This window comes from Diceros bicornis, chromosome 16 (assembly GCF_020826845.1).
Source record: "Diceros bicornis minor isolate mBicDic1 chromosome 16, mDicBic1.mat.cur, whole genome shotgun sequence".
NCBI lineage: Eukaryota > Metazoa > Chordata > Mammalia > Perissodactyla > Rhinocerotidae > Diceros > Diceros bicornis.
The window spans coordinates 59,360,106-59,385,977 of NC_080755.1; the positions used below are offsets into that span (position 1 = coordinate 59,360,106).

General features: G+C 38.0%; 1 protein-coding gene across 1 annotated transcript in view; it reads left to right on the top strand.

Annotated features, from left to right (window-relative positions):
* DOK6 (docking protein 6) overlaps positions 1-25,872 on the top strand; it is a 388,935-nt gene that overhangs the window by 201,835 nt on the left and 161,228 nt on the right. The window contains exon 4 of the mRNA XM_058557284.1: positions 18,888-19,007. Within this exon, the coding sequence (XP_058413267.1) occupies positions 18,888-19,007 (120 nt within the window). The remainder of the gene's footprint in view (positions 1-18,887; positions 19,008-25,872) is intronic.

The window sequence follows — 25,872 nt, forward strand, 5'->3', positions numbered from 1 at the left end:
CTCTGTAGATTTATTCAAATAAAAATTAATAAATGTAAAATTTCCACTAACTTGTAAATTTTAACTCTGATCTACAAATCTCAAAGAGGCTGACCACTTTCTCTCATTGTTTGGGTAATGATGGTGTGTGCTGATGCAGGATATTGACTTTTTTTTCAGATTGGGCTTAACACAATCACTAAAATAATTTCATGTGTCTCTCTAAAATCATAACATTCATCAGGACTAAAATTTTATGAAGGATCCCTCTGTCACCTAAATTGAGCAAATCTTTGAGTCGTCACACTGACTTTGGGGAGCAGTATGTTCTTTCTCCTTTTATTATGGGGACGTCTTACTAATCAATACTTGATATTTCTCACACGAGTTGCAAATTCGACTGAGGAGAAACCAGTTGCAGAAGTTTTAAGAGGAAGGAACGGCACTTCGAATTTATCAAATTATTTTCATAAGCACTTAATTAAAGAGCAAAAAAGAAGAACCATTGGCATCTCTGAAATAAGAAATTGAAGTTCAGAAATGATAAGTAACTTGCCAGGACCACCTGTGAAAAATAGCGGCGCCTCCTTCTCCTGACAGTCTGTGCTAACAACTTAGGGTTCCTATGTGTAGTTGTGGGGATAACAATTCTAAAATTTAGCCCGTTTTTGTCAGAGGAGGTTAATTCAAAATGTGATGTGATTAATGATCATCTAGTTAATTTTGTTTTTCCTACCTGAAATAATTGTTTATCAAGATATAATTTTAATTCACTGAAATCATTTTTAAAAATGAGTACAAACAGATACAATGTAAAGGAAGCATAAAATGCTTACATAAAATATGTGCCATGGACTGTCACCAACCACTCCAGCTGTAAATACATATTGCACATGTTTTCTTACTTGTCTGTCCAAATCAGAAATCTGAATCACGCCTGTCTTGTGCCCCCTCTGAGAAGCTGCATTTCTGGCCTTAGCACAGAAACAGACAGTAATCAAAGAGGGCCAGTAACCTGCTTTGACCTTAGCTCTAAATAAACCCAAAATTTAATCTCCCCATCAGTATTTCGATTCCAAACTCCAGGAGCTAATCTTCATTTTCTTCTCTCTCTCCTCCCACGATTCGTTCTTGAGACTCACATTTTAATCAGGACGTGTTCATTTATCTCAGATGCTTTTAGCACGCTTGCTCCTGATGTAAATTGCTGCTTTCTTCACCTCCTTTCTTGTAAAGAGGGCTCTTTCCTTAGAAGTGTTTTTCCCCTGCCCTCACTATATTCTCCAGATTCTAGGCTCTTTCCTTCTTGTTTATTTGAGTCTTTTATCTTAATGTCTTTGTTGTGAGATGGATATTGTCTTTGAACAAACAGAAAACATTTGGACACAGTTTCACATTGATCCATTTTAATCAAACCAAAATTTGCATGTGTGCAGCAATGAATTTCCAATGAGACTTTTAATAGTCAGTTTGAAAATCTATACGTTAGAAAAAATCAGCTGTGATCCATAAATAAGCAAAATGGCAATGGTTTGAAGATTAATCTCTTGTGCCATGCCAATGCAACACTGTCCTATTGCCAACTCTACAATGATCAAACAGCCATGCTAAACTTATTGCTACAAAACGGATCTTCAAGCCAAGTTAAAATAATTGCTTTCATAGAAATACTTACTAGGAACAAATGAATTTAAACAATAGGGTGGATCCAGCCTTCAAGGTGACATTTTTCATCTTAGCTCCAAACCAATGAAGAAAACCAAAGGATGCTTTTTCGGAACCATCCCTAAGTGGTTCAGAAATGATTTCATGCTATCTCCTTGGAACGGTGTTTCTGCTCTCAAGTCCGTTAAAAGATAGTGCAGTTATTAACAAAAACGAGGAGGTGAAGGCCAGCTTCTACCTGCAGATACCACAGGACAATGTGTCGCTCTTAGGGACACAGTTAAGAACTGGAATGGATTGGCCGATTCCTTTGGTCCCAGGGAAATCCCTAAACCACACTGTACTCTGAAGCTATTTTGCATTTCCTCCATCCTGCAGGTGCTGCTCTGTCTGCTCCAGGTCCATGACTTCTGTAGGTTTATTTTAAGATCCTGCAAGAGAAATTAGAAATCTCAAGTTGTTGAGCACTGGAGGTCCCTTCAGCCTAGAATCCACCTGGAATATGAAAATGGGTCCCAATGAGAGAGAGTAATCAAATGGTCCGTGTGTAATCCTCGGGTTGATTATGATAGCACAAACACTTTGTGGAGAGCTGCTAATTGGAAAAAATTTAACTAAGAAATTCTGGAGGTGTATAGTTCTAAAAAGAATTGGGGGATTTTGACACTCTTTTTTCCCAGGAACAGTAATGTGTTTTGCACTGACTGCAGTGGAGCTTTTAATAAATTCATACCTTAATGTTGGAAAATATTTCACTAACAATTTTGTCTGGTAAACCACTTTTATTCCTATACACAATCTCCTAAAACCTTTTAGTAATTAAAAAAAACTTTTTATCATATTTGCATGCTATATGTTAAAGAAATTATGTTAAGCAAAGATATTTCATTTTTGATCAGAATGTTATTGAAGAGTGTGGAACCAGAATAGTGAAGAGTCTGCATTTTGGGAGTTTGGTATTTTCTCTCCAATTGTGGCCTTCAGCGGGGCCTTGTCAAATTGCCCTTTCCTGCTCCTCAACCAAATCGTGATTCCCTGTTCACTTTCCTGTCTTAAAATCTCAACCTGTCAAACTTAGACCTGTATCTCAGATTCAGTTGGTAGTTCTTGCTCTCTCTCTAGCTCAGGCCTCAGGGAAGATGGGGCATAATCTTTCTCTGATGTCCTCACCTCCGAAATTCTGGCTTCACTGTTGTGTTGAGTCCTGAGAAAAAAGATTGAGGAAAAGACGCCAACACCTCTTGGTTAGCTGGCATGGTTGCCATTCTCTCTTGGACGCCCATGGTCTCTGTGTGGCAGGTTGTCTTTGGGTGGGACCTGTGAACTCTTTGGGAAGTCCTGAAGATGGCCTCCTCACTGCACAGACCCTGATATGAGTACAGATGTGCTTCAGGTACTCGACCTATGCTCATTTCTACTGACCTCTGCCCAGCAGCCACCATCACAGTCCTTTCAGAACTTTCTATTGCTAGGGTCTTCTCTCGAGTCCTCACCCAGCAGGCAGCCCTCTTGGGCTGCAGCAGGGTGCACTTGGGACACAATCACTTCTTTTAGTTTTACCATCCAATACATGGGAATGCAAGCCTCTGAACCAATGTCGCCTTTTGATCTCTTTCCAGCCCTCCCCCACACCTTCATCAAATGGACAAGAATGCAGAACAGCAAGTCTACTGCACAAGCAGATTTCCAACCCGGGAGTGAAAATAGCAGTCTCCACTTCTTGTGTGTCCTAGTCTCCCAGTCTCCCCACACACACATACACCTACATGCAGAGATACACATAAACACATCCTCTCTTGGCTTGAGGGATGGAGAGGGGTTTCGTGCCTTCTCTTTCAAAATTAGAGAGGGGAATTGCCATCATTCTCTCCTAGGCTGCCAAACTGTACTCAGATCATTGCCTTTAATTTTTGTGGTGATGGTTGTTTATGTCAGCGTGTATGTGGGAAGTAATTGCAACAAGTGACAGCAGCTAGCCTGTTCTCACAGCTCCAATTTTAGCTACTCTGAATTAGTATGGTAGCTCTCTATATAATGTTTTTAGAATGTAGGGATATTTAATGGTTTTCAGGTGGTAGCTTTAGCTGGTCCAAACACAAGAGGACACATCCCATTCAACTATATTATAAAGTTTACTTTAATAAAATTTTTTTCTGAAATATATGAAATACATTTCCAATTTATCTCATTTTATAAGCCATTAATTTAAAAGACGACTATTCAATAAATAGATTTTAAATAAATTATTATGTAATGTTTGGGTTGGGGCACAAAGGTGATATAAAATAAAGGTAGAAATTTAAAATATACTGTACATCAAAAGGTGTATTAATTAATTTCAGGATCTAATATTTGAAATTCTTATAGTTTTTTTAACTTAAAAATAACCAGTTGGGTTTTTTTTCACAATTTCTGTATTTTCTTTTCAAATCGTTACTAAGAAATAATTTTTCAGACTAAAAATTTTCTGCAAATAATATATTATCTTTATGTCCATTAATGTAAAATTAATTTGAACATAATATTTATTATATACTCTCATTTTGATACTGGCTTTTGAAAAGACATCTTTATGAGCTGTATAATAGTTATGATCATATGAATATAACATATAAATCTTAATGATCATCATGCTGAAAATTATCAGAATAATTATCATTTTTATGCTCCTCATTAATTATTTGTATTTCAAGATCAGTGGCCCTCATGCTCTCTTCCTTTATGAATGTATGACTAGAATTAAAGAAGAATTTCAGGTTATGTAATGGTTCTTCTTAGAGAGAAACAAAGATACTTATCACATTCATCCCATCTTCTAATTACAGGCAGTGCTCACCCTGTATGCATTCAGAGTGGCTCAAACTGTGTATATTTAAAGGGGGCAGTATGGAAAATATCTTATTACTTCCTCATTCACTCAACAAATGTTCAGTGTGTCAGGCACCTAACTCCAAAGGGGAGAAAATGCCAGCTTACCATGAGGCTAAAAGAAGCAGCTCCAGATCCAGTTTACCAAGTAAACTGCACAGAAGACTCCCACCATTCACGCTTCTGGTCACCAATGTCCACTCAGTTTTCTTCCTAAACACAAAACAAATTCACTCCGCCCCAAAGGACACACTCCAATGACTTATCCAGTCCCAACATCCAGTTGGATGCACGGTTGTCCCTACAGTGATTCCAGATGTGGTTCTTCATGGGAGAAACCTATGGCCCGCCACACCAACGCACCGTGGCATGAGACAAGATAAGCACTGGTGGAGAGGCCCCCTGCTATGTGAAATGGGATCTTCTACTAGATTAGGTACCAATATTACTTTCTGGGAGGGGGTCACTAGTCCATTGTTACCTGAAACCCATGATCTCACTTTCTGGGAGTTTCTTGATTTTCTCTTATCTGTCTTGACTTGATATCTGAAGGGAACATGGGAGTATAAACCTTCTTTAGGAGCTGAGAAACTTTCTCAGACAGCTTTCTGCCCTAGAAGCTCAAGGATGGTATACAAGATCCAGAAGCCAGTGACCTTTTTTTTTAGAGCAGTTTTATATTTCTTTGGTTGTATAACTCTTTTCAAAAACAGAGCAGTTTATTAATATTTTTGATTTTACTTAGTTCCATGCCAATAGTTATGCCCACATTTCTTTCCTAGAAATACTTCTTTTGAATTCTAGGCCTGCTGCTGTTTCTCTTTCAGAACCTGAGTGGTCAGGTTTGGGGAGAAGCGCCCCCTCGTATCGTCTCCCTGAGCCATTTCTCCAAATGAACAGACACACTGGGCATCACATCTTAGGCTGGCCTTTACACCAAGAAACTTTCAGCCATTCAGAAGTTTCAAGAAAGAGTATGGAGCTCAAAGCCTTATCATTTTTACTTTTATTGGAGTTGACTTGGAGTTGAGAAGCAGTTGCCTCTTTCAACCTTGGAAGGCTCCAATTCTTTGGATACATTCTATTTCCTTTTAATCCTTTTATTTGCAAACTGACCAATTCTTTTCCTTAATACCTTGTCAAATGCAGCCTACAGCAACTAACACTTGCTGCTAACCTTCTGTTTTCCAACTCCTTTCTTTACCCATGCTATTTTCTAACTCTTTCACCAAGTAATTGCGGGTGACATTTTAACCAAATATTTCACCACTGCACATGGATCAGCATCTTCCCAGTGTCCCCTGACAGTTTCCTTATCCCTTGCTGACTGACCACCCAGACAATGACACATACTTTAAGTTTTTGTGACAGCAGCACTTCATTTTTATTTTTTTCTTCCATCTTTTTTTAAAATTAGGAAATGCTTGTTACGTAGCCATAACGAACAATCCAAAAATATTAGTGCCTTCACCCAGCAAGCCTTTTCTTCTCACTTATACGGTGGGTCTGTGAATGGTTCTGTTAGTCAAGGACATCAGGAATCTAGACTGATGCAAGCACTATTTTGTTGTTTGCTTTTCTATCACAGCATCAATGGGAGGGGAGTATAAAGAATTGTACACTTTGCTCTTACAACTTTCACACAGACGTGCCACAGGAATTTCTGCTGATAATTCATTGGTGAAACCAGTGACTAAACCAGATGTTAATGGTGCAAGGAAGTGCCATCATACTATAAGCCCTAAAGGAAAAGAACTAAAACATTTGGAGAACAGCGCTAATGACTATTATAGAGGGAACAACTGGAGAGAATAAAACATATTAGAATGCTATTTTCTGTAGTCCAGGCAAGATATGATAATAAAATACATAAGTATTAGAAAGTTTAAAGAAGTTTAAAATGGGAAATAGAATGACAGCATCTGTTTTATGCACTGAAGTGTTTCACGTGGATTAGATGTGGGAGTGATTGCTTTAGGAAGGTCCATGAAGAAGGTTGTCTTAGTCCAGCAGTAATAAGGAAACAAAGCACTGCGGCAGTGGACATGGGGAGAATTTGTAAGAAATATTTTAATGTTAGATTTGACAATGTTGCCTCTATAGATAAGACTTCCTTGACCACACTATCGAAGAGCCACCACAAATGCCTGACTCTATCACTGTCTAAATTAATGCTTTCTACTGCTTCTTTGTCTATTTACTTTAGAATGTAAGCAAGGAAGCAGAGACTTTGTCTATCCCCAGGACATTGAATGGTGCTTTGCATATAAGGGGATCAAAAATTATGGATTGATTGGATTGGATGATGTGAGATGGAAGGTATGGAATGAGTTAGATGACAGAAGTCAAAGAAGACCCCAAGATTTGTTAGAGTCATTAAGAAATAACTGCCTACTGATGGCCCAGAGTCTCCTTCAGCAAAAATCAAGAGGAAGATGCCCCTCTGCAGTCTGCTGTCAGTAGGGATTAAGAGACTGTCTGTGCACCCAGCATGAGGTCTTCATCTGCAGTAATGAGGAAATACCTCACTGCCTTGGGAGTAAGTGTGCCCATCTGCAGGCTCTGCCTTCATCAGGAGGAGCCACCAGGAGGCCCCAGAACACTGTGTGCTGCTGGAAAGACCTCCCATCTCTCTCCCTTTAGCACTCACTGTATTGCCATACTATCAGCATGAGGCCATGAGGACAAATTTCAACATGCCCTTTATCTCCATCATGTCAGTTACTATGAGAAGCTCATACTTTCTGGTCCTCTCTCATCTCCAGAATCTAATCCCCATGGAGCTCTCTATAAGGCACTACTGACTCCTCTCACACCCCTGCACAAATCCTGATACTCTTTCATTATGCCACTAGAACTAATTATCAGTCTAAATTCTTGATCTCACTTCCCCCTCCAGCAACTGTGCCATCTCTCTTCTTCCCTTTACGAAAGACAAACAAACAACTTCTGAATAGAGTTGTCTATATTTACCCATATTCCAACTCCAATTTCAGTCTCCTCTCTCCTATTTTTCCTTGCACCCCTTCAATCAGTCTTTGTTTCTACCAGTCTAAACTCTCCTTATTAAGATAACTAATGCCCTCCACATTGGTAAATCTTGTAGTCAGTTTTCAACCTCATTTGACTTGAGCTTTGCTAGTATTTAAAACAGTTGGTCATGTGATATCTCATTGTGGTTTTGAATTGGATTTCCCTGTTAATTAGTGATGTGTAGCCCTTTTTCATACACCTGTTGGCCATTTATGTCTTCTTTGGAAAAGTATCTATTCGGGTCCTTTGCCCATTTTTTAATTGGGTTATTTAGTTTTTGCTATGGAGTTGCATGAGTTCCTTTTGTATTTTGGATATTAACCCCTTATTGGATATGTGGTTTGCAAATATTTCCTGCCGTGCTGTAGGTTGCCTTTTCATTTGTTGATGGTTTCTTTTGCTGTGCAGAAGCATTTTAGTTTGATGTAATTCCCCTTGTTTATTTTTGTTTTATTGCCTGTGCTATTGGTGTCAAATCAAAAAAATCATTGTCAAGACTGATGTCAAGGAGCTTACTCTCTATATTTTCTTCTAGGAGTTTTATGGTTTCAGGTCTCACACTCGAATCTTGCATCCATTTTGAGTTGAGTTTTGTGTACAGTGTAAGACAGTGATCCAGTTTCATTCTTTTGCATGTGGATATCTAGTTTTCCCAACACCATATACTGAAAAGACTACCTTTTCCCCATTGTATATTTTTGGCATCCTTGTAGAAAATTAATTGACCATATATGCAATAGGCAAGAGATAACAAATGCTGACCAAGATGTGGAGAAAAAGGAAGCCCTTGTAGACTGTTTTTTGGGAATGTAAACTGGTACAGCTACTATGGAAAACAGGATGGAGGTTCCTCAAGAAATTAAAAATATAACCACCATATGATCCAGCAATCCCACTTCTGGCTATATATCTAAAGAAAAAGAAATCATTATCTCAAAGAGATATCTGTACTCCCATGTTCATTGCAGCATTATTCAAAATAGCCAAGGTATGGAAAAAACATAAGTGTCTATCAACAGATGAATGGATTAAGAAAATGCGATACACACACACACACACACACACACACACACACACAAAATGGAATATTACTCAGCCTTAAAAAAGAAGGAAATCTTGCCATTTGTGACAACATGGATGGACCCTGAGGGCATTATGGTAAATGAAATAAGCCAGACAGAGAAAGACAAATACTCATATGTGGAATTAAAAAAAAAGTAAAACTCATAAAAACAGAGAGGAGTATGGTGGTTTCCAGGGGCTGGGGGGTGGGAGAAATGAGGTTGGTAAAAGGGTACAAAGTTTTAGTTATGGGATGAATAAGTTCTGAGGATCTAATATACAATATGGTAGCTATGGTTGATAATACCATAATGTATAATTGAAATTGGCTAACGGAGTAGAACTTGTGTTCTCACTATTTAAAAAAAAAAAAAAACAGTTAAATATGTAAGATGATGGATGTTTAATTAACTCGTTTGTGGGAATCCTTTCACAATGTATATATATATCAAATCATTGCATTGTTTACTTTATATATATATTACAATATTTTTGTCAATTATACTGCAGTAAAGCTGGAAAAAAACAATAAAATGAAGTCATGCTCTCCTCCTTGAAACACTTTTGTCCTTGGCTTCCAGCATATTACAGTCTTTTTAGTTTCTTCTTCCTCAAATGTCTGTTACTTCTAAGCCTCCTTTCCTCCTCTTTGCCCACATCTCCAATAGTGGGAGAGTCCCTGGTCTTAGCTCTTAAATGTCTTCTCTTTTCTATCTACTTAAATTAGTTGGTGATCGCACATGGATACATGGCTTTAAATGATCTCTGTACACTATTGACCCCACATTTACAAGTTTGATCTGAACCTCTGTTCTGAACACCTCTGCTCATATATCCAACTGCCTACTCATCTATCCACTTTTGTATCTAATGAGCATCTAAAATTTATTTCTAAAACTGAGCTCTTATTTTCTTCCAAATCTGCTCCTCCCACAGTCTTCACCATTTCACGAGAAGATGATTCCATTCTCCCAGTTGCACAGGCAAAAAACTTTGTATTCATCGTTAATTTCTCTCTTTCCCTCATACTCCAGATATTGCAAATATTGCAAACTTGCAAATATTGCAAACTTGCAAATATCATGAGTTCTCATGAATATATCCTAAAACTAAACGGGGCTCCTCACCACCAGGCCCACTCTCTCATACATTGGTCCAAGCTACAATTACCCCTCTGCCTGTTATCCATTTCCACTGCGTCACTCTGACTCTTTCTACTTCTTTATGACAGTTTTATTCTCTTACTTTGGTCAATGCCTCACTTGAGTCATTGAAAACTTTGGTCAAGTTATCATTTTAGTCTATTCTTCCTTAAGCACTTGGAGCTATGCAACCTCCCCGGGAGTTCCCTGGTGTAATCTAAAACTAGCCCCCTTACACAGAGGGCAGGGAGAGATGAAAGAAAGAGGCAGCCCACTCCAGACTGGTAGGTGGCAAGTTTAATAAGCAAGGGAACTTACATAGAGGCTTGTCTTGGGTGGCCGCAAGACAAGTAGATCTCTGCACTGACCCGCCAGAATCTTAAAAGTGTATAGAGAGGCCTTAACTGGGTTCAGTCACATACTCAGTCCAGATAGTCTCAACAACACATTACTATCTCAAGGCTGTATCCTTGGAGCAACTTCTTGGAACAGGGAGAGCAAGGAGAATGAACATTCCAAGGACGAGGGCGAGCCTCCAATCGCCCAGGTCCAGCTGGAAGGTCAACTGGCAGTCATATCTTCTTGATGACCTCCCCCAACCGCACCTTGTAATTTATTTTTCATTTCTGAGTTAATTTTGTATTTTTCTTCCACTTCTTTCCTAGATTCATTCCACTCTTCATTTCTCTCATTTTTTTGTTCATTTCTAGTCTTAGATTTTGAATTTCTAATTCAAGCTGATTTTTCATATCCACAAATGCTTGTTTGAATATATTCAGTTATTTCTGGAGTGTACACTTAACAATTTTCTTCTGCTTTGTGTTATCATTTTGGGGGAGTATGATGAGGTAAGAGGTGATTTTCCCAAATTGATTTGAATTTGTATGAATTTTCATGTCTTAAATTTCTGCAGTAGTTCTCTATGGACTTTTATTTCCCTTGCTGATTCTTATGATTGGGCTGTTTTTAAGAGTCTTAGCTTTATTCTACCCTTTTCTTTCAGTTTAACAAGGTCCAGGGAGTGTAGCAAGGGTGTTGTTTGTTTGCTTCAGTGACGGGGGAGGGATTGGGAGTTCTCCGATATTGTGGCACCCTTCTGTCTTACAGGACCCTAAATTTTCTGTTTTTTCTTCTCTTTTCCTCCGTTACCCAGTTGCTGAAGGGTACTTCTTCCTTCCTTTTTGCCTTTTTTCTTTCTCAGAAGCTATGAAAGTGGAAGACGTGCCTGAAAATCAGTCTTGCCCTTCTAAACCCAGTGTGTCCCCTTAAATCACAGTTGCTCTTTCTATGACACCTGCTTGTTTTTGTTTACCTCATGCATCCTTTCACATCACTTCTCTACGGAATATGTACCCATCTACCCCGTCCTTTCTCAGTATTTTAAGATTCAAGGTGATTGCCCCAACTCTCCCTCAGTCCCCTTTGCCAGCATCCCTCCTCTGTCTCCCCTGCTGTTTTTCTGGATTAGCTCTGGCATTTCTGCATTCTCTATCTTGAGACTTTCCCACCCCAATGTTAATAATCAGGAAATCTTCTTTTAAATCCTCCCTGATTATTTTGTTTCTCAAGCTTCAAGCAGATTTAATCACATCATGTTCCATATATATAATTTTTTCATGGATCACGTCCCATTAAATTAATTTGCTTGCTTCGAGGTTTTCCTAGTAGAGAGGAATAGACTATGTGGCCTTTGTATTTGGGTTGGTGTTCAGTTGCTGACGTAACAAATTATCACACATAGCAGCTTAAAACAACACAAATTTATTGTCTAACAGTTCTGAAGGACAGAAGTCCAACACTAGTCTCACCAGGCAAAAATTAAGGTGTTGGCAAGGCTATATTCCATTCTGGAAACTCTGGGGATAAATACACTCCCAGGCTTATTGGGGTTATTGGCCAAATTCAATTCCATACTCAGTAGGAGCTATTGTCCAAATGTTTTTGTAATAAATATGGCTATGTATAGAGAAACAGCGTTAGAACTCTGTATGAGTTTAGACTTAGTCTTAGATAACTACAGCACTTACAGCATTTTCATAGTCCAACAAATAGCTCTCCTCTTTCATGTTCCCCTTCCCACTGCCAAGCACCTCATCATTGCTGCATAGAAAGGAATTGCTTTTAGGCCTTATGAGAACATGACTGAGATGAAAGCTCTTGACAGCACCTCTTCCTCAACGAGTTCCCTGCTTCATAATTGTTTTTGCACGCAACTTACAATGTGTACATCAAATATTATGTTGGTATCTATTAAGAATTCCACAGATTGGAAGATATTCCTGATGCCACCTTTCCATCACAGAAATGCACTCATTCTCCATCTGGGCTTCAGTGTAGTTGCAAAGGATCCTTTTTAATCTTGCTTTCTTGTGATGTTTTAACATCCTGTTTCCATCTCCATGACACACACATTATGCCATCATTTTCAGACGATTTATAAGTGTGGATTTGTGTTCTTTTTGATTTTCTCTGAATTGTTTTAAGCTCTGGTGTCACTTACTAACCTCCATATTAAAGCATTTTGCAACAAATTCTCATCAGGCTAACGAACAGCACATTTGATGGTTCTGTCATTTGCTGCTACTTGTGATTTGTTACTTTGGAGGATAGGAGGCGCAGTTTTCTCTTTGGCCACATATGAAAGCCTAACCCTACTCCTGTAGTTCAAAAAAGAGAGAAGTAGCAGAATAAGGCGTTCTACACTGAATCCAAAAATTTGATGTATCAACCTTCTGTTAAATTAAGGAAAATAATTATGATTATGTGAGTAATTTCTTATGGAAGAAAGGTAAGTAGTAAATCATTTCCTTGGCCTTTCCATTGACCTTTTCTAAGATTTCATTGCCATATCTCTAGAGAAAATAAAAATTTGGTCAAGAGTTTATCACATATAGAATCAAAGGGAATTTATACATGACTTCCATTTTGGCATAAATACCACTAATGAGGTTAAAAGAAAAAGACAGCTTAATAAAATAAGAAACCTTTTGAATGGGAGATATTTTAGAACTACTGAAATTCAGTAGAGAACCATATTTGGCATTTCTCCCTTCCCCTTCCTAACCAATGATCTCTTTTATCTAGATAAGCCAGCTGTGAATAGCAAAAGTTATAATCTCCACTTAAATGGGGATGAACAGAGACTTCAAAACATCCAGCAAGTGGCTGCTTCCCAAATTATCTGCATTTGGTTCTAGAACATGTCTTAAATTTCTGGGAATTAACTGCAAATCACATCTACTTACTCATCCCATATTTATTTATTAGTTTCCATATCCAGGTGCTATACTAGGCTCTAGAGTGGCTAAATCAATGTCTCCCACACTCCAATATCTCAAATATATTAGTTGAGAAGGGTAGACAAATAACTCAGTGATATATAGGGACTATGATAAATGTACAGAGTGCTGCAGAAATATAGAGGCAAGATGTCAAATCCAAACATGGGTCTGAAGAGGCTAAACTGAGAAGATATATTTGAAACAAGTGTTAAAGGATTATCAGGTGTGAAGGAATGTGGACAGGAGCACGTGAGGGCACTTCAGGGAGAGGAAACAAACATCCTTCCTGCTTAGAAAAGAAAACTAGAAGTTCCCTGTTTCAAAACTGATCAATCCTTCCAATCTGACTTCAACAGATAAGGCTCTTGCCTATGAGCTGAACAGACACATTCTTCCATCTTTGCTGAAGCAAATGTTCAGGTTTTAAGTGGCTTCTTGTCTTCCTATTACAGAAAAAGAGAAAAAGAAAGTCCATAAAATACCAACAAGGCCAGTTAAGTAACAAGGAGGTGCCAGTTTTCAAGAATGAAAAGCATTGTCAATGTGTATTTTAATAGCTCTATAAATTTCAAATGACAGTGAGAGATCTTTGTATTCTTTAAGCAATAGTTTGCATGGGGAGACATTTTCTTTCCTTTCCAGCAAAGCATGTATTTAAGAAGACTTTAATAAATATGAAAACAACATTTATCACCAAATCATAGCAAATCAGCACAGAAGATAAGAAAGAGTTAGATATACTTAAGAATTACTGGTTGTGCTGAAGACAAAGCAGGACTAATTTACCTACACTTTCCCAAGATTATTTTTAAAACGCCAAATCCAATGAAGACTAAATAAAATAATTTATTATTTCCACACAAAACTAATCTTACCTGTATCTTAACGATAAATTAACATGAAACTGATTCAGTGCTATTTTTAATTCTGCTGTATGATTTGAGCTGATAGCCTATTTTCTGTATATGTGATGAAAATTTTTTCACTGTTTTCAAATATAGCTCATTTTGGATCATTTAACTTTTATGTCATTATCCTAAGACCTAAATTTAGTGAAAGTAATAAAGCTTGAATTTAATCACTTATTCAATAGGCATTGATTAAGGGTCTGCTATGTAAAGACCTCTTGTGATTCAAAGGGATATAGCCATTCTCTCCCCAGAATTCTGTAAAGAGATGGAAGGAAACTCAGGGAGGAGGCACCCATCTTAGACTGCATTTCTATTTTGCACTATCCTTGATCATCATTTTCCCTACAATCAATAAACCCATTTGTCTCATAATTCACTCAATTAGTTTAGTCTCTCTTCTACATTTGTCTTGTTATTCCCTAACACCTTTCAGTTTTTCTTTTGGAAGTTAACCGAATTTCTTCATTTAGCTAATCCTATACAGAATGAAAATATTATTTGGGTTTCTGTTCTAGAGAAAAAGTTATTTACCTAAATTAACAATTCGAGCATAGCTGCAGGTTATCCAAAAAAGACATCTTAATGAAAAAGCACTTCCACCATGAAGAGAAAAACAGAAAATGTTGTAGAACATTTTTATTCCTTTATTCCTCCATAAAGAATTTTAATTATTTACACACTATTTGTAGACTAGGGTGGAATTTTGAAAGATAAAAGACAAAAGACACTGAGTCTATGGGAACATAAATATTTAAAAATGCAATAGCTCAGATGATGGCATTTGTATTTAATCTCCTCAGTCCTGTAAAAATAAAATAGGAAAGGTGAAAGATGGGAGATAATTCAGAGAAAAACACTGGTTAAATAAGGATGGGACAAAATAAATTAACATGCAGTAAAAGAATAAAGGACTTCAATGCATAGAGTTTGCCTAAGAAAGAACAAAGAGAAAGCAGAGCTATAATTATTTGAAAGGTGACTATCAAAAACACGTTTAAAAACACAAAGCCTTGTGTAATCCTCAAACAAATTCAGCTTATTTGCAGCAAAACTGTTAGATCAAGTTTGCAGACTACAAAAGTTAACGGTGCTGAGATGAAGGTTTGGGGCTGGTCTAATTGAACTAAATCCTACAAAACCATGAAGAGAATGGACAGAGTGCTGACTGTTTCTCAGATGTCACTACATGAACTCAGGGCCATCCCTAGCTGTTCACAGGATGTCACTGTCACTACCCTGGACATGCCTTTCCATCTCAGGCCCTAGCCACCCTCCTCAGTCCAGCCTGGTCCTCCAACACACTCACACAGACACACACACACTCACACACATACTCTCACAATACCCTCACACGCTCATGCACACTGACACACACATATCACACACATACATACGCTCACTGATACACTAACACACAGACACACACTCACACAAATGACTTCACACACTAAGACACACTCATATACACACCGACACATTCACTCACAGACACATACCCACAAATACTCTCACACTAACACACACATGGATTCACATTCTCACACACAGACATACACACAGTCACACACATACTCTCACAATACCCTCACACGCTCATGCACACTGACACACACACATATCACACACATACATACACTCACTGATACACTAACACACACACACAAATGACTTCACACACTAACACACACTCCTATACACACTGACTCATTCACTCACAGACACATACCCACAAATACTCTCACACTAACACACGCTGTCACACACACACACATGGATTCATATTCTCACACACAGACACACACACACACACACACACACACCCTCACTTTCTTCCGGCTTGTCCTGCAGGGCTGTGGTCAGATTCCTCCCATGCTGCTCAGCCCGTGCCAGGGCTCCCCAGTTCCTGCAGGCTCAGCCAGCAGCCCTCCAGGGCACCACAGACCAAAGTCACCTGCCCGCCCCACTGGACTCTAAGATCGTCGACAACAGAAGCTGTGTGTTTTTCCTATAACTTCCCGGCACAATGCCTGGCTTATAGTGAGTTCACAGTAAATGTTTATTAAAAAAGAAATGAAGCCTTGATGATACCTGAATTGCAGGGATATTTCTCTCCCTCTCTCTCTCTTTCTGATGTAGCTTACAGCTCAGTCTTGAATGTAATAGAGTAGACTATATCTACTCTATTTTTATTACTGTTGCTATTTCTATTCTCATATGCTACTGCACTATTAAAATGCGGAAGCACTGCGATTCTTAGGACTGGCTGCAAAAGACATCGTTACCTGCTGGTGGAAGCCCACCAACACCTCTCCTTGCTGTGATGGGAGACCTCCCTGGCTCTGGTCTTTACAGAAAGGCCACATTGAGTTCTACTTGAAGGGAGGGTGGCTCCAGCTTCCTAGAAGCCCTGTATTGCAGTCTTGTTTTCTTTGTCTCCTTAAATCCTAGGACAAGAGTTAGCAGGAGTGAGTGACATATTTCTTCAACCTCTGGGCATGCACTCACTTAGTATTTAAAGAGAACATTGGCACAAAGGTGCTTTGTCATATTTAACATTCTTATTTTTACTTCAAACAGCATATTAGATATTCTCATCTCCATCTATGGAGTATTGGAAATAGTATCAGGTAGAGTCATGCAGATGAGATGTTAATTGTATGTGCTTTTACTGATAATTTTAAATTGTAGAGTGTTAAGAAATATTCAAAACATTAAAATGTAAAAAGAAAAATGTATTATCTCCCTTAGCAGAAATGTCAAGGATTTCTAGAGACACAGCATGGAAATTGGCTTCAGATTTTGATTTGTTGTTAGAAAAGCTTTCAAAACTTTTATAAATTTTATAAATCAAAACTCATGTATCTGATGAAAATTATTTTCAATGTATGCTGTTGTTGCTCCTGTAAAGTTTATCTGTGAAGGCTAGCATTCCCTCCCTAGAAGAAAACAGATTTTTTTTGAGGAAGCTATGAGCCTCGGCAAGTGCCCCTTTATTATATTAGTGGCCTTGTGATTAGAAAGGATTATTTTCTAGGTTCCTGAGGACATGCCTAAGCAGCCAGACCCAGCCTCTGACTCCACCCGAGCGAGGGGCCAGGCTCATGTGAGAATCTACTTTCTCCTTGACTTACGTAGATGGTGTGTCTCGCACTACTGAGAGGATGGTTCTAGAAGTAGGCAAACTGTAGCTTTTGTAAAGCTAGCCTTGGTGGTCTAGTGGTGAAGATTCGGCACTCTCACCCAGGTTTGTTTCCGGGTCAGGGAACCACACCACCTGTCTGTTAGTTGTCATCTGTGGCAGCTGCATGTTGCTGTGATGCTGAAAGCTACGCCACTGGTATTTCAGATACCAGCAGGGTCACCCGTGGTGGACAGGTCAGCGGAGCTTCCAGCCTAGACCTGGTCACCTACTTCCGAAAAAATTGGCCATGAAAACCCTATGACCAGCAGTGGACCATTATCTGATACAGCACCTGAGAGGGAGAGGATGGTGCCAAAAGATCGGGCAGGGTTCCGCTCTGCTGTCCACAGGATCGCTAGGAGTGGGACTCCACTACGGCACTAACAATAACAACCTTTTGTAAAGAAAATACCTTAGAACATGGGAACTATTATTTTCATTAGCATAGTCCCCTGTAGGAGACTGCATGCTCTTTTTCTTTACTTTCTAACAATATTTTATGGTCTTGATAAAGCTAAAAATAATGACAAATCTGGCTTGACATCTCATTGATTTTTGTTGCTAAGGCAGTGTGACTGAGCGCAGGAAGGAACCATTACCCACGTCTGAGGGTGCTGACCGTTGGGCAGAGCAGTTGGTATTCAAATCCCTGGAGTCAAGAAGACCTGTCACAGAAATCACTTTTTCTGGGGAGTTTAAAATGTCAAGGCAAAGGCTGGAATGTCATCCAGAGAGTAACAACAAATTGGAAGGAAATCTATGTTAAAATGTTCTGGTGCAGATTTATGCTTCAGGGAAGAGTCAGAAGTTTCTCTGGGCAGGTGTTAATAGAAAGTTCTTATCCAATTTCTGTGCAGAAATTTTGGGGTGGCTTGGCCCAAAATTTTCAACCTCATTCTTTTTCAGATCTCTGCATATTAAAATAGCTGGAAGACCTGGGTTCCAACTTGGTCTTGGTGCTGACCAATGATATGACATGAGACCCTGGCCCTTAGCCACCTCACCCACACAGGGCTTTATTAGAATCAAATTCATTCATGTTTGTGAAAGCATAGACACTACAAGATTCTGTGCAGGTGTGAGATGTTCTCTTGTTTCAAGCAGAAAACAACTTGTGAATATAAGGAATTTGGAAGGTAATGAAAGTAAAAAGAGAATGATCTAATCAATTTCTTAGATAATTAGAGTTTTCTAAAAGGGAAAGTTACTTTTAATATCCTATCTTAAATTTTTTTATAAAGAAAGAAAGCCCACTTTTAATGTTTATGGAAGAAAAGTTATCACATTCTCTTGCTGATTTATGATCCACTGCAATTCAGAATGACTTGGGGATCAGACCTTCAACCCACACACATCTAAGTCACGCTCAGGAAAACATTCATTTGTTTAATCTAGTCTGACATTTTTCAACTATTCATTTATATATTTTTATTTCATATTTAATTAATTTTTCTTAGTAATTTCCCTTCAAAAATTAAATCAATCTAAAATACACTAGATAGTAAACAAATATTCTCAGATTATTATTTGTAAATAAGATAAAGTAAATTGGAATAACTTAAAATCACTTTAAATATAATGTTATAATGTCAAGCCATCAGAAATAATTGTTGGGATTTTTTTTTTCACTTCTTGACTATAGTTTTTGGTTTTAAGGCAGATGTTTAACTTTTACCAGTTACCTGGGAGAATGTTTAGGAGGCGTCCCTCCTCCATCATTCCTGTGCAGCATGGCCTGACTTAGATGCTCTGTGCTCCTTTTCAGAGCTGGAGGCGGAGGAGTGGTGCAAACATCTCTGCATGGAGTGTCTGGGGACCAGGCTGAACGACATCAGCCTTGGGGAGCCCGATCTCCTGGCGGCAGGAGTGCAGCGGGAACAGAATGGTAAGTGTGAGTTGCCTTCCTTCATTTTAAAGGGCACTAAGAGTGGTAGAACTTTGAAAGTGGAAAGGCCCTCAGAAATGTTTCAGAACAGTCCTTTTTAAAGAAAAGTAAACTGACCAATCTGATCAGTTGTTAAGAGACTTTCCCAAAATTGCATAGCAACTAGAGAAAATACTAAGGTACAACCCAGGTCTCCTGATGTCTCGCTCTGTGCATTACCATTTATCTAAATAAATAACAAAGTTGACTCATTATATAAGGTTTTGAAGGTACAACATTCCTCCATTTTCTTCTTTGAGAGTTGTTATAGATTTAGAGTCTAAATTAACAAATTTCGTTTATCATGTTATTTATCACTATATGTTAGGGAATTTGGCTAATAGTATGTCTTAGCTCAGGCTGCCTTAATAAAATACTGTAGCCTGAGTGGCTTGAACAACAGGAATTAATTTCTCACAGTTCTGGGGACTGGAAGCCCAAGACTAAGGTACCAGCAGGGTGGGTGTCCTGTGGGACCCTCTTTTTGGCTTGCAGACAGCTGCCTTCTTGCTGTGCCCCGCACGGCTGAGAGAGAGAAAGAGAACAAGGTCTCTCACGTCTTTTCTTATAAGGGCACTAATCCCATTTTGAGGCCCACACCCTCATGACCTCATCTAAACTTAATTATTCCCAAAGACTCCATATCTAAATACCATCACCTTGTGGGTTGGGGCTTCAATATATGAATTTGGGGGGAACCCAATTCAGTCCATAGCACACTACAAACCAGAAAGTACAGTGTTTGAAATCTCAGATTATAACAAAATGGAGGTTGATGTGACACACACTGTTTACTTACTACACTGATCTCTAATTTAACAGGCATTTCTGATGTCTCTTAAGAATTTATGCTGCATGTTCTTGAGTAGCACCTCTAAATAATGAAATCAGAGTAATGTAGTGAGCTCCTTTTTCTCATTTTTAAAAATAATCATCATCAACAGATGATCTAGTAGCATGAAAACAGAAACTTTTCAGTGTTGCTAATTTTTGATAGCTGTTATTTTTGAAAAGATGGAGGTATGTTGGTGAAGCTTGACACTAACAATTAAAAAGAAATTCTGGAATTATCTATGGTTTATAAATTAGATAGCACAGGCGTAAGTGCACCAAGATAGCACTCGATGATAATAATTTTATTACTAATAATGTTGTAACAACCATCACTGTCTTGTAGCCCATTAAAAAGCATGATATTTTGTTTATCGCTAACTGAAAAAAACAAATTTCCGCCGCTCACTTATGATGAACATATATGTGCACAAAACATTGCCTATGTTGATAGTTTTCAGAAAGTCACAAAGGTGTTGCTGCGGCTGTTTTTCTAGCTCCCTTTTTGTATTCCGGTTCCTCTCCCACACTCTCGATGGCGTCTCTCTGATTTGTTTTCTGAGAGCTGTGCTAAGTAAAGAATCTCCATAACCACACTGCTTAAAGGATGCTGCTCTTTCACGGTTTAAGAAAAGAAGGCAAAAACTCTTACTGATAAGCATTCGTCAAGTACTACATGAAGGAAAAGTGAATAAACTAGGCCTGCAGGTGGAAGTATTGTGCAGCTTGTTTAGTGTGAATTATATGCTTTTACTTTAAAGATTTGGGGTTGTATATGGTTTTCATCCAAATGGATAATGTATTCCTTTGGTTTATTATAATTTTTATTTCTTTTTTTTTTTAATTTTTTGTTTATTGCAGTAACATTGGTTTATAACATTGTATAAACTTCAGGTGTACATCATTATACTTCTATTTCTGCATAGATTACATCATGTTCACCACCCAAATACTAATTACAACCCATCACCACACACATGTGCCGAATTATCCCTTTCACCCTCCTCCCTCCCCCCTTCCCCTCTGGTGACCACCAATCCAATCTCTGTCTCTATGTGTTTGTTTATTGTTGTTATTATCTGCTACTTAATGAAGGAAATCATACGGTATTTGACTTTCTCCCTCTGACTTATTTCACTTTGCATTATACCCTCAATGTCCATCCATGTTGTCACAAATGGCTGGATTTCATTGTTTCTTATGGCTGAGTAGTATTCCATTGTGTATATATACCACAGCTTCTTTATCCATTTGTCCCTTGATGGGCACTTAGGTTGCTTCCAAGTCTTGGCTATTGTGAATAACGCTGCAATGAACACAGGGGTGCATATATCTTTACGCATTGGTGTTTTCAAGTTCTTTGGATAGATACCCAACACTGGAATAGCTGGGTCATGTGGTAGTTCTATCCTTGATTTTTTGAGGAATCTCCATGCTGTTTTCCATAGTGGCTGCACCAGTTTGCACTCCCACCAGCAGTGTATGAGAGTTCCCTTCTCTCCACATCCTCTCCAACACATGTTGTTTCCTGTCTTGTTAATTATAGCCATTCTGACGGGCGTGAGGTGATATCTCATTGTAGTTTTGATTTGCATTTCCCTGATAGTTAATGATTTTGAACATCTTTTCATGTGTCTGTTGGCCATCTGTATATCTTCTTTGAAGAAATGTCTGTTCAGGTCATTTGCCCATTTTTTTATTGGGTTGTTAGTTTTTTTGTTATTGAGATGCATGAGTTCTTTATATATTTTGGAGATTAAGCCTTTATCAGATGTATGGTTTGCAAATATTTTCTCCCAATTGTTAGGTTGTCTTTTCGTTTTGTTGATGGTTTCCTTTGCTGTGCAGAAGCTTTTTAGTTTGATGTAGTCCCATTTGTTTATTTTTTCTATTGTTTCTCTTGCCCGGTCAGACATGGTGCTTGAAAAGATGTTGCTAAGACCGATGTCGAAGAGCGTACTGCCTATGTTTTCTTCTAGAAGTTTCATAGTTTCAGGTCTTACATTCAAGTCTTTAATCCATTTGGAGTTAATTTTTGTGTATGGTGTAAGGTAAGGGTCTACTTTCATTTTTGCATGTGGCTATCCAGTATTCCCAACACCATTTGTTGAAGACACTTTCTTTTCTCCATTGTATGTTCTTGGCTCCTTTGTCAAAGATTAGCTGTCCATAGATGAGTGGGTTTATTTCTGGGCTTTCGATTCTATTCCATTGATCTGTGTGTCTGTTTTTGTGCCAGTACCATGCTGTTTTGGTTACTATAGCTTTATAGTATATTTTGAAATCAGGGAGTGTGATACCTCCAGCTTTGTTCTTTTTTCTCAGGATTCCTTTAGCTATTCGGGGTCTTTTGTTGTTCCACATAAATTTTAGGATTCTTTGCTCTATTTCTGTGAAAAATGCTGTTGGAACTTTAATAGGGATTGCATTGAATCTATAGATTGCTTTAGGAAGTATGGATATCTTAACTATGTTAATTCTTCCAATCCAAGAGCACAAAATATCTTTCCATTTCTTTGTGTCTTCTTCAATTTCTTTCAGAAATGTTTTATAGTTTTCGGTGTACAGATCTTTCACCTCCTCTTTGGTTAAGTTTATGCCTAGGTATTTTATTCTTTTTCTTCCAATTGTAAATGGGATGGTATTCTTAATTTCTCTTTCTGCTACTTCGTTGTTAGTGTATAGAAATGCAACTGATTTTTGTATGTTGATTTTGTATCCTGCAACTTTACCATATTCGTTTATTACTTCTAAGAGTTTTCTGGTGGATTCTTTAGGGTTTTCTATATATATAATCATGTCATCTGCAAATAGTGACAGTTTCACTTCTTCCTTTCCAATTTGGATCCCTTTTATTTCTTTCTCTTGCCTGATTGCTCTGGCTAGGACTTCCAGTATTATGTTAAATAGGAGTGGTGACACTGGGCATCCTTGTCTGGTTCCTGTTCTTAGAGGGATAGCTTTCAGTTTTTCACCACTGAGGATGATATTAGCTGTGGGTTTGTCATATATGGCCTTTATTATGTTGAGGTACCTTCCTTCTATACCCATTTTATTCAGAGTTTTTATCATAAATGGATGCTGTATCTTGTCAAATGCTTTCTCTGCATCTATTGAGATGATCACGTGATTTTTATTCTTCATTTTATTAATCTGGTGTATTACGTTGATTGATTTGCGAATGTTAAACCATCCCTGCATACGTGGAATAAATCCCACTTGATCAAGGTGTATAATCTTTTTAACGTATTGTTGTATGCGATTTGCTAGTATTTTGTTGAGAATTTTTGCATCAATGTTCAGCAATGATATTGGCCTGTAATTTTCTTTTTTTTGTGTGTTGTCCTTGTCTGGTTTTGGTATCAGGGTAATGTCGGCTTCGTAGAATGAGTTAGGGAGCTTCCCCCCCTCCTCAATTTTTTGGAAGAATTTGAGAAGAATAGGTATTAAGTCTTCTGTGAATGTGTGGTAGAATTCACCAGGGAAGCCGTCTGGTCCTAGACTTTTATTTTTGGGGAAGTTTGTGATTACTGTTTCGATCTCCTTACTGGTGATTGGTCTATTCAAATTCTCTACTTCTTCTTGATCCAATTTTGGAAGGTTGGATGATTCTAAGAATTTATCCATTTCTTCCAGATAGTCGAATTGGTTGGCATATAGCTTTTCACAGTATTCTCTTATAATCTTTTGTATTTCTGAGGTGTCTGTTGTAATTTCTCCTCTTTCATTTCTGATTTTACTTATTTGTGCCTTCTCTCTTTTTTTCTTGGTGAGTCTAGCTAAAGGTTTGTCAATTTTGTTGATCTTTTCAAAGAACCAGCTCTTGGTTTTATTAATTTTTTCTATTGTTTTTTTGGTCTCTATTTCATTTATTTCTGCTCTGATTTTTATTATTTCCCTTATTCTACTGATTTTTGGCTTTGTTCTTCTTTTTCCAGTTCCTTTAGGTGCATTGTTAGATTGTTTATTTGAGATTTTTCTTGTTTATTGAGATAGGCCTGTATTGCTGTAAACTTCCCTCTTAGAACCGCTTTTGCTGTATCCCACAAATTCTGGCATGTTGTATTTTCATTTTCATTTGTCTCCAGGTATTTTTTGCTTTCTTCTCTGATTTCTTCATTGACCCAGTCATTGTTCAGTAGCATTTTGTTTAATCTCCATGTATTTGTGGCTTTTCTGATTTTCTTCCTATAGTTGATTTCTAGTTTCATACCGTTGTGGTCAGAAAAGATGCTTGGTATTATTTCAGTCTTCTTAAATTTATGGAGACTCGTTTTGTGGCCTAATATGTGATCAATCCTAGAGAATGTTCCATGTGAATTGGAAAAGAACATGTATTCTTCGGTTTGTGGATGGAATGCTCTGTATATATCTACTAGGTCCATCTGTTCTAGTGTGTCGTTTAAGGCCAATGTTTCCTTACTGATCTTGTGTTTGGATGATCTATCCGTTGGTGTAAGTGGAGTGTTAAAGTCCCCTACTATTATTGTGTTACTGTCTATTTCTGTTTTTATGTCTGTTGATAATTGCTTTATATATTTAGGTGCACCTACATTGGGTGCGTAGATATTTACAAGTGTTATATCATCTTGTTGGAATGTTCCCTTCATCATTATGTAATGCCCTTCTTTATCTCTTTTTACAGTTTTTGTTTTAAAGTCTATTTTGTCTGATATGAGTACTGCTACTCCAGCTTTCTTTTCATTGCCATTTGCGTGGAGTATCTTTTCCATCCCTTCACTTTCAGTTTGTGAGTGTCTTTAGGTCTGAAGTGTGTCTCTTGTTTGCAGCATATATATGGGTCTTGTTTTTTTATCCAATCAGCCACCCTGTGCCTTTTAATTGGAGCATTTAGTCCATTGATGTATAAAGTAGCTATTGATAAGTATGTACTTACTGCCATTTTTTAACTTTTTTTTCTTTTCTATACAGAATTGATGGTCTCTTTAGTTTGACCTCTCTCTGAAAGCTCTACTCTTTAATTCCCCTCCTCCCTCCTTTTATGTTTTTTATATCATATCTAACCTCTTTTTTGTGCATTTGTATCCATTACGTTCTTATCATGGAAATAGATAATTTTTCCTATTTGTGGTTTTCTCTTTTCCCCTTAAATCTGTCCCTTTAACATTTCTTGTAGCACTGGTTTCTTGTTAACAAACTCCTTTAATTTTTGCTTGTCTGGGAAATTTTTGATCTCTCCTTCCATTTTGAATGATAACCTTGCTGGGTAGAGTATTCTTGGCTGTAAGTTTTTTCCTTTTAGCACTTTAAATATATCGTGCCATTCTCTTCTAGCCTGTAAGGTTTCTGCTGAGAAGTCAGCTGATAGCCTTATGGGGTTTCCTTTGTATGTAACTTGACTTTCTCTTGCGGCTTTTAGGATTCTCTCTTTATCTTTAATTCTGCACATTTTGATTATGGTGTGTCTTGGTGTGGGCCTCTTTGGGTTTATCTTGTTTGGGGCTCTCTGTGCTTCCTGTACCTGGATGTCTGTTTCCTTCCTTAGGTTAGGGAAGTTTTCATCTATTATTTCTTGAAATAGATTCTCTGCCCCTTTGTCTTGCTCTTCTCCTTCTGGGACACCTATAACACGGATGTTAGTGCGCTTGATGTTGTCCCAGAGGTCCCTTAGACTGTCCTCACTCTTTTTAATTCTTTTTTCTTTTACCTGTTCAGCTTGGGTAATTTCTTCTAGTCTTTCGTCCAGCTCACAGATCCATTCTTCTGTATCCTCTACTCTGCTTTTGAGTCCTTCTAGTGAATTTTTCATTTCCAGTATTGTATTCTTCATTTCTGATTGGTTCTTTTTTATATCTTCCATTTCTTTGTTGACATTCTCACTGAGTTCATCTATTCTTCTCCCCAAATCAGTGAGCATCCTTAACACTCTTAGTTTGAACTCTCTGTCAGGTAGGTTGCTCATTTCTGTTTCACTTAGTTCCTTTTCTGGAGTTTTGTCCTGTTCCCTTACTTGGAATGTATTCTTTTGCCTCCT